General features: G+C 43.3%; 1 protein-coding gene across 4 annotated transcripts in view; it reads left to right on the top strand.

Moving 5' to 3' along the window:
• Nucleotides 1–10,212, top strand: part of LOC135549585 (collagen alpha-1(XVI) chain-like) — a 159,308-nt gene that overhangs the window by 100,937 nt on the left and 48,159 nt on the right. For all 4 annotated transcript variants that reach the window (XM_064979677.1, XM_064979681.1, XM_064979679.1 and 1 more), the window contains exons 31-38: nt 1,292–1,414; nt 1,553–1,606; nt 2,312–2,353; nt 8,056–8,091; nt 8,219–8,272; nt 8,675–8,743; nt 8,831–8,884; nt 9,245–9,271. In XM_064979677.1, the coding sequence (XP_064835749.1) occupies nt 1,292–1,414; nt 1,553–1,606; nt 2,312–2,353; nt 8,056–8,091; nt 8,219–8,272; nt 8,675–8,743; nt 8,831–8,884; nt 9,245–9,271 (459 nt within the window). The remainder of the gene's footprint in view (nt 1–1,291; nt 1,415–1,552; nt 1,607–2,311; nt 2,354–8,055; nt 8,092–8,218; nt 8,273–8,674; nt 8,744–8,830; nt 8,885–9,244; nt 9,272–10,212) is intronic.

Genomic DNA, 10,212 nt, shown 5'->3' on the forward strand with positions numbered 1-10,212 from the left:
GTGAGGGTTGGTGAGGTGTTGTAGGTCATCAGTAACTGACTCAGTGTGTGTGTCTGTGAGGGTTGGTGAGGTGTTGTAGGTCATCAGTAACTGACTCAGTGTGTGTGTCTGTGCGGGTTGGTGAGGTGTTGTAGGTCATCAGTAACTGACTCAGTGTGTGTGTCTGTGAGGGTTGGTGAGGTGTTGTAGGTCATCAGTAACTGACTCAGTGTGTGTGTCTGTGAGGGTTGGTGAGGTGTTGTAGGTCATCAGTAACTGACTCAGTGTGTGTGTCTGTGAGGGTTGGTGAGGTGTTGTAGGTCATCAGTAACTGACTCAGTGTGTGTGTCTGTGAGGGTTGGTGAGGTGTTCAGGACTTACCTTTTATCTACGACTGGTTGTAATACCATGGGACTACTGAATAATCTCAGGTTTTCTAGGTCCGTATCTTATAATTGGTTCAGCCTAAGACTCTCATCTCCCCAAGATGTCAGAATGATTGGTAATAGGTGTGGAAACTGTGCCTGCCTTGGTCTTTGTGCTGGCTGCTTCTCCACTGATTCTGACCCTCCAGTTCCACTATAAATCACAGTGAACTGTCAGGCACTAAATGAACAGAATAAAAAGTCACAGACAACTAGTAAAGCTCAAATCAAGTTTATTCACCCACTGGGTCACATGGCTGCATAAGACAAAAACATATTTACACAAGCACTGGAATTTAAACCTTCCTCTTATGCTGAGTCTCCTCCTTACACATCTGGCCTGCCAATACATCTCTGTTGCTATACAAGACTTTAGTGATGCCTGTTCTCTCTCACTTCATCTGACCTGACCTTGGCCCAAACTCCTCACTCCTCCCCAAATCACAGCTGTTCTGTTGACTTGTACCAGACCGTGGCCCTTCTCCTTTCCAAAGGATACCTGATGTCTAACAATAACATGTTCCAACAGAATGTAAACGTTCTGCATTCCCCTCTCTCCCTCAATAACATGAATAAGGATATTTTAGATTTCAAGTTAAGAACCCATCATCACTAACTTACTATATAACAGACTAATTCACTAACTATGTAACTACCTCATTCACTAACTAACTAACTAACTAATTAACTAGTCCCGTGTAGCTCAGTTGGTAGAGCATGGTGCTTGCAACACCAGGGTTGTGGGTTTGATTCCCACAGGGGACCAGTATGAAAAACGTATGCACTCACTACTGTAACTCGCTCTGGATAAGAGTGTCTGCGAAATGACAAGAATTTATGCACTGACATTTCTCTCTCTTTCTGACTACTGTTGTATCCTTCACCAGGGAGATGCGTGTGAGAGCTGTGCGACTGTCTCTGGCGGGCAGGTCCGTGTAGGAGGGGTGCAGGGAGCCAAGGGAGAGAGGGGTGACCCCGGAGCCCCAGGAGAGGGAACAGCAGGGAAACACGTGAGTCTGTCTGTCTCAATTTTACCCTGATGTATCACCTTTTTTTTTGTTTAGGTGTGCCTACTATTCATATGCATGCTAAAATATAATATCCTCTCTCTCTCTCTCTCTCTCTCTCTCTCTCTCTCCGTGTACCAGGGTAAAGCAGGGCTGCCCGGTGTTCAGGGGCCTGTTGGACCTAAAGGAAGCCAGGTAGGACATGTTGATGTGTGTGTGTCTGTGAGGGTTGGTGAGGTGTTGTAGGTCATCAGTAACTGACTCAGTGTGTGTGTCTGTGAGGGTTGGTGAGGTGTTGTAGGTCATCAGTAACTGACTCAGTGTGTGTGTGTCTGTGAGGGTTGGTGAGGTGTTGTAGGTCATCAGTAACTGACTCAGTGTGTGTGTCTGTGAGGGTTGGTGAGGTGTTGTAGGTCATCAGTAACTGACTCAGTGTGTGTGTCTGTGAGGGTTGGTGAGGTGTTGTAGTTTATCAGTAACTGACTCAGTGTGTGTGTCTGTGAGGGTTGGTGAGGTGTTGTAGGTCATCAGTAACTGACTCAGTGTGTGTGTCTGTGAGGGTTGGTGAGGTGTTGTAGGTCATCAGTAACTGACTCAGTGTGTGTGTCTGTGAGGGTTGGTGAGGTGTTGTAGGTCATCAGTAACTGACTCAGTGTGTGTGTCTGTGAGGGTTGGTGAGGTGTTGTAGTTTATCAGTAACTGACTCAGTGTGTGTGTCTGTGAGGGTTGGTGAGGTGTTGTAGGTCATCAGTAACTGACTCAGTGTGTGTGTCTGTGAGGGTTGGTGAGGTGTTGTAGGTCATTAGTAACTGACTCAGTGTGTGTGTCTGTGAGGGTTGGTGAGGTGTTGTAGGTCATCAGTAACTGACTCAGTGTGTGTGTCTGTGCTGCCCCCTGTAGGGTGACCCAGGAGTTGAAGGGGTGGGCTTCGCAGGACCTCAGGTAAGAACATATTCACTGAGGAGATGGGTCGCTCAATTTACTAATAACCTTACATTGGCTGTTGTCTATTCAATTCAATTCAAGGGGCTTTATTGGCATGAGAAACATGTGTTAACATTGCCAAAGCAAGTGAGGTAGATAATATACAAAAGTGAACTAAACAATAAAAACTAACAGTAAACATTACACATACAGAAGTTTCAAAACAATAAAGACAATAAAGACATTATAAATGTCATATACATACAGTGTTGTAACAATGTACAAATGGTTAAAGTACACAAGGGAAAATAAATAAGCATAAATATGGGTTGTATTTACAATGGTGTTTGTTCTTCACTGGCTGCACTTTTCTTGCGGCAACAGGTCACAAATCTTGCTGCTGTGATGGTACACTGTGGTATTTCACCTAGTAGATATGGGAGTTTATCAAAATTGGGTTTGTTTTCAAATTCTTTGTTGATCTGTGTAATCTGAGGGAAATATATGTCTCTAATATGGTCATACATTGGGCAGGAGGTTAGGAAGTGCAGCTCAGTTTCCACCTCATTTTGTGGGCAGTGTGCACATAGCCTGTCTACTCTTGAGAGTCAGGTCTGCCTACTGTGGCCTTTCTCAATAGCAAGGCTATGCTCACTAAGTCTGTACATAGTCAAAGATTTCCTTAAGTTTAGGTCAGTCACAGTGGTCAGGTATTCTGCCACTGTGTACTCTCTGTTTAGGGCCAAATAGCATTCTAGTTTTCTCTGTTTATTTCTTAATTCTTTCAAATGTGTCAAGTAATTATCTTTTTGTTTTCTCATGATTTGTTTGGGTCTAAATGTGCTGCAGTCCTGGGGCTCTGTGGGGTGTGTTTGTGTTTGTGAACAGAGCCCCAGGACCAGCTTGCTTAGGGGACTCTTCTCCAGGTTCATCTCTGTGTAGGTGATGGCTTTGTTGTGGAAGGTTTGGGAATCGCTTCCTTTTAGGTGGCTGTAGAATTTCACGGCTCTTTTTTCTGGATTTTGATAATTGGTGGGTATCGGCCTAAATCTGCTCTGCATGCATTATTTGGTGTTCTACGTTGTACACAGAGGATATTTTTGCTATATTCACCTAGAACACTTGTCAACTCATATATTGGCTATTCAGTTGGTTCAGGTTATTTGTTCTTGTTATTGTGGATGAACTTTCCCTTTAATTTCGTTTTGGCCAAATATGTCCTGATGTTTTCTGTTTTCGGGTACTATGATTTTCATACCATGAATTGTTTCTCACACTGTTCAATATAGATAGTAGAACAGACAGAGTCTTCTTCACTTGGTTTAATAGAACAGAGTCTTCTTCACTTGGTTTAATAGAACAGACAGAGTCTTCTTCACTTGGTTTAATAGAACAGACAGAGTCTTCTTCACTTGGTTTAATAGAACAGACAGAGTCTTCTTCACTTGGTTTAATAGAACAGACATTCTTCTTCACTTGGTTTAATAGAACAGACAGAGTCTTCTTCACTTGGTTTAATAGAACAGACAGAGTCTTCTTCACTTGGTTTAATAGAACAGACAGAGTCTTCTTCACTTGGTTTAATAGAACAGACAGTCTTCTTCACTTGGTTTAATAGAACAGACAGAGTCTTCTTCACTTGGTTTAATAGAACAGACAGAGTCTTCTTCACTTGGTTTAATAGAACAGACAGAGTCTTCTTCACTTGGTTTAATAGAACAGACATTCTTCTTCACTTGGTTTAATAGAACAGACAGAGTCTTCTTCACTTGGTTTAATAGAACAGACAGAGTCTTCTTCACTTGGTTTAATAGAACAGACAGAGTCTTCTTCACTTGGTTTAATAGAACAGACGGTCTTCTTCACTTGGTTTAATAGAACAGACAGAGTCTTCTTCACTTGGTTTAATAGAACAGACAGAGTCTTCTTCACTTGGTTTAATAGAACAGACATTCTTCTTCACTTGGTTTAATAGAACAGACAGAGTCTTCTTCACTTGGTTTAATAGAACAGACATTCTTCTTCACTTGGTTTAATAGAACAGACAGAGTCTTCTTCACTTGGTTTAATAGAACAGACAGAGTCTTCTTCACTTGGTTTAATAGAACAGACAGTCTTCTTCACTTGGTTTAATAGAACAGACAGTCTTCTTCACTTGGTTTAATAGAACAGACAGAGTCTTCTTCACTTGGTTTAATAGAACATACAGTCTTCTTCACTTGGTTTAATAGAACAGACAGTCTTCTTCACTTGGTTTAATAGAACAGACAGTCTTCTTCACTTGGTTTAATAGAACAGACAGTCTTCTTCACTTGGTTTAGTAGAACAGACAGTCTTCTTCACTTGGTTTAGTAGAACAGACAGTCTTCTTCACTTGGTTTAATAGAACAGACAGAGTCTTCTTCACTTGGTTTAATAGAACAGACAGTCTTCTTCACTTGGTTTAATAGAACAGACAGTCTTCTTCACTTGGTTTAATAGAACAGACAGAGTCTTCTTCACTTGGTTTAATATAACAGACATAGTCTTCTTCACTTGGTTTAATAGAACAGACAGTCTTCTTCACTTGGTTTAATAGAACAGACATTCTTCTTCACTTGGTTTAATAGAACAGACAGAGTCTTCTTCACTTGGTTTAATAGAACAGACAGAGTCTTCTTCACTTGGTTTAATAGAACAGACAGAGTCTTCTTCACTTGGTTTAATAGAACAGACATTCTTCTTCACTTGGTTTAATAGAACAGACAGAGTCTTCTTCACTGATGGTTCTTCACTTCTCCTATCCCTGGAATATACTGGTCCATTCCTTCTCCTATCCCTGGAATATACTGGTCCATTCCTTCTTCTATCCCTGGAATATACTGGTCCATTCCTTCTCCTATCCCCGTAATATACTGGTCCATTCCTTCTCCTATCCCCGTAATATACTGGTCCATTCCTTCTCCTATCCCCGTAATATACTGGTCCATTCCTTCTCCTATCCCCGTAATATACTGGTCCATTCCTTCTTCTATCCCTGGAATATACTGGTCCATTCCTTCTCCTATCCCCGTAATATACTGGTCCATTCCTTCTCCTATCCCTGGAATATACTGGTCCATTCCTTCTTCTATCCCTGGAATATACTGGTCCATTCCTTCTCCTATCCCCGTAATATACTGGTCCATTCCTTCTCCTATCCCCGTAATATACTGGTCCATTCCTTCTCCTATCCCCGTAATATACTGGTCCATTCCTTCTCCTATCCCCGTAATATACTGGTCCATTCCTTCTTCTATCCCTGGAATATACTGGTCCATTCCTTCTCCTATCCCCGTAATATACTGGTCCATTCCTTCTCCTATCCCCGTAATATACTGGTCCATTCCTTCTCCTATCCCCGTAATATACTGGTCCATTCCTTCTCCTATCCCTGGAATATACTGGTCCATTCCTTCTCCTATCCCCGTAATATACTGGTCCATTCCTTCTCCTATCCCTGGAATATACTGGTCCATTCCTTCTCCTATCCCTGGAATATACTGGTCCATTCCTTCTTCTATCCCCGTAATATACTGGTCCATTCCTTCTCCTATCCCCGTAATATACTGGTCCATTCCTTCTCCTATCCCCGTAATATACTGGTCCATTCCTTCTCCTATCCCCGTAATATACTGGTCCATTCCTTCTCCTATCCCTGGAATATACTGGTCCATTCCTTCTCCTATCCCTGGAATATACTGGTCCATTCCTTCTCCTATCCCCGTAATATACTGGTCCATTCCTTCTCCTATCCCTGGAATATACTGGTCCATTCCTTCTCCTATCCCTGGAATATACTGGTCCATTCCTTCTCCTATCCCCGTAATATACTGGTCCATTCCTTCTCCTATCCCTGGAATATACTGGTCCATTCCTTCTCCTATCCCCGTAATATACTGGTCCATTCCTTCTCCTATCCCCGTAATATACTGGTCCATTCCTTCTCCTATCCTTGGAATATACTGGTCCATTCCTTCTCCTATCCCTGGAATATACTGGTCCATTCCTTCTCCTATCCCCGTAATATACTGGTCCATTCCTTCTCCTATCCCCGTAATATACTGGTCCATTCCTTCTCCTATCCCCGTAATATACTGGTCCATTCCTTCTCCTATCCCCGTAATATACTGGTCCATTCCTTCTTCTATCCCTGGAATATACTGGTCCATTCCTTCTCCTATCCCCGTAATATACTGGTCCATTCCTTCTTCTATCCCTGGAATATACTGGTCCATTCCTTCTCCTATCCCCGTAATATACTGGTCCATTCCTTCTCCTATCCCTGGAATATACTGATCCATTCCTTCTCCTATCCCCGTAATATACTGGTCCATTCCTTCTCCTATCCCCTTAATATACTGGTCCATTCCTTCTCCTATCCCTGGAATATACTGGTCCATTCCTTCTCCTATCCCCGTTATATACTGGTCCATTCCTTCTCCTATCCCTGGAATATATTGGTCCATTCCTTCTCCTATCCCTGGAATATACTGGTCCATTCCTTCTCCTATCCCTGGAATATACTGGTCCATTCCTTCTCCTATCCCTGGAATATACTGGTCCATTCCTTCTCCTATCCCTGTAATATACTGGTCCATTCCTTCTCCTATCCCCTTAATATACTGGTCCATTCCTTCTCCTATCCCTGGAATATACTGATCCATTCCTTCTCCTATCCCCGTAATATACTGGTCCATTCCTTCTCCTATCCTTGGAATATACTGGTCCATTCCTTCTCCTATCCCTGGAATATACTGGTCCATTCCTTCTCCTATCCCCGTAATATACTGGTCCATTCCTTCTCCTATCCCTGGAATATACTGGTCCATTCCTTCTCCTATCCCCGTTATATACTGGTCCATTCCTTCTCCTATCCCTGGAATATATTGGTCCATTCCTTCTCCTATCCCTGGAATATACTGGTCCATTCCTTCTCCTATCCCTGGAATATACTGATCCATTCCTTCTCCTATCCCTGGAATATACTGGTCCATTCCTTCTCCTATCCCTGGAATATACTGGTCCATTCCTTCTCCTATCCCCGTAATATACTGGTCCATTCCTTCTCCTATCCCTGGAATATACTGGTCCATTCCTTCTCCTATCCCTGGAATATACTGGTCCATTCCTTCTCCTATCCCTGGAATATACTGGTCCATTCCTTCTCCTATCCCTGGAATATACTGTTCCATTCCTTCTCCTATCCTGGGTTTTGCTCTGGAATTCCTTCTGGATCAACGCATTAACATTCCTTCTGGATCAACACATGAACATTCCTTCTGGATCAACACATTAACATTCCTTCTGGATCAACACATTAACATTTCTTCTGGATCAACACATTAACATTCCTTCTGGATCAACATGCTACCATTCCTGAAGATTATGTGTGAAGGAAGTCTGATATACTACACACACACATGAACACACACACGTGAGGAAAACAATATCCAGACTTGTTCATGAAGGTTCTGCCATTGTTCTACTGTTGATAAATCATCTGTTTATCTCTGAGCTCAACTCACCACCCATCTCTTTAAACCTTCAATTGTGTCCTCTCTCTCTCTCTGTCTCTCTCTATCTCTGTCTCTCTCTCTCTCTGTATCTTTGTCTCCCTTTCTCTTTCTCCCTCCCTCTCTGTCTCTCTCTGTCTCTCTTTCTCTCTCTGTATCTCTCTGTCTCTTTCTCTCTGTTTCTAGGGGGAAGAAGGACCCAGGGGTCTGCCAGGGGTGGCAGTAAGTCTTATTATTCTAATAAAAAGTAATGATTAAATGCATATAACATATTATTGACTCTAGTAGATCAAAGGGTCTCTATGGTGTCTTTCTATCATGTAATCTTCACCATGCTGCTCTTCTACAGGGTCCTCAGGGAATTAGAGGACTTACAGGACCAGTTGGGCCTGCTGGGGACATGGTACACACACACACACACACACACACACACAGTCACACATGCATACACACACACACACACACACACACACACACACACACACACACACACACACACACACACACACACACACACACACACACACACACACACACACACACACACATATATATACACACACACATACATACACACACACACACACAGAGACACACATACACACACACACTATTACACACACACACACACAGAGACACACATACACACACACACTATTACACACACACACACACACACACATATAGACACACTCATACACATTTACGTGCATAAATGCATAAACACCCACACACAAACAAACTCACTCACATACACATCGACACCAAGTTCTCATTCTAATGGGTATGTGTTTCCTTTTCACAGGGTCCTAGAGGAGAGGAGGGGCCACCAGGGCCACAAGGGCCCATGGGTGTAGGTGTTACAGGACCCCCGGTAAGAGATCTCTGTGTGTGTATTTTTAACTCTAGTCAAAGACATTGAGTGATTCCTTACTCCATTTCCATGTCATTCCCAACCCAGGGTAAAGACGGTAGAGGCGGATCCAATGGAATCCCAGGAGCTGATGGAAGAGATGTGAGTGGCGTCACATTGAAAACGCAACCCAGTCACGTAGTATTGGAATTGTATAGACAGTATGAATTCCTTGCATTTCCTACTTGGTGCATTAGTGTGTGTATGTTATTGTATGTAAGCTAAGATCAATAATTTCTACAGACGCAGAGTCAGTGTTTTAAAGTTTCAATTAAGTACAGAGATGATTATATTTTCAGAAGTTGCCCTTGAGATGGGCGTGACTAATAGCTAATGAATTCCACTTCAATCCATAACAGAGCCACAGTGTTTCTTGTCGCTCCTCTCTGCTCTCAACTCTATCATTTGCAATGACAAGGCCAGACTAACCTTGTGTGTGTGTGTGTGTGTTCTGTCTTGCAGGGAACTGATGGGGTCAAGGGGGACAAGGTAAGCCGAGCATTTGTGGAGATGAAGAGGTGTTAAGGGGTTTAGAGGCAGTGGATCGGATGAAGAGGTGTTAAGGGGTCTAGAGCCAGGGGGAACATATGAAGAGGTGTTAAGGGGTTTAGAGCCAGGGGGGAACAGATGAAGAGGTGTTAAGGGGTCTAGAGCCAGGGGGGAATAGATGAAGAGGTGTTAAGGGGTTTAGAGCCAGGGGGGAACAGATGAAGAGGTGTTAAGGGGTCTAGAACCAGTGGGTACAGATGAAGAGGGGTTAAGGGGTTTAGAGCGAGGGGGGAACAGATGAAGAGGTGTTAAGGGGTCTAGAGCCAGGGAGGAACAGATGAGGATGTGTTAAGGGGTTTAGAGCCAGGGGGAACAGATGAAGAGGTGTTAAGGGGTTTAGAGCCAGTGGGGAACAGATGAAGAGGTGTTAAGGGGTTTAGAGCCAGTGGGGAACAGATGAAGAGGTGTTAAGGGGTTTAGAGCCAGTGGTGAACAGATGAAGAGGTGTTAAGGGGTTTAGAGGCGGGGGATGGGTGAAGAGGTGTTAAGGGGTTTAGAGGCGGGGGGAAACACACCCACACACACACACACTCAGGGCACAGGAAGAGTAGCATAGGAGGTGACACGTGTCTGGGATCCAAATAGACAAGGGAAGTAAAGGAGCCTTCAGAACAGGACGAGGCATATTAGTTAGTGCTACCATCAAACCCACTGCACTAGAATGTCACAGCGAGAGAGAAGGGTGAGAGGGAAGACAAAGAGGGAGGGGTGGGGGAGGAAGTGGATTGGAGATTTGAAGTGAAAGAATGACATGGAAAGAGGGAGCAAAAAAAATATGTAAAGAGAGAACTGACCAGAAAGAAGCTAGAAAGTAGAAGAGTGGGGAAAAGGAAGCCATGGGAGGAAGAAAGAGAAAAGGAACGTTCAAGACAACCAAACCA

This window comes from Oncorhynchus masou, chromosome 12, assembly GCF_036934945.1.
Source record: "Oncorhynchus masou masou isolate Uvic2021 chromosome 12, UVic_Omas_1.1, whole genome shotgun sequence".
Lineage (NCBI taxonomy): Eukaryota > Metazoa > Chordata > Actinopteri > Salmoniformes > Salmonidae > Oncorhynchus > Oncorhynchus masou.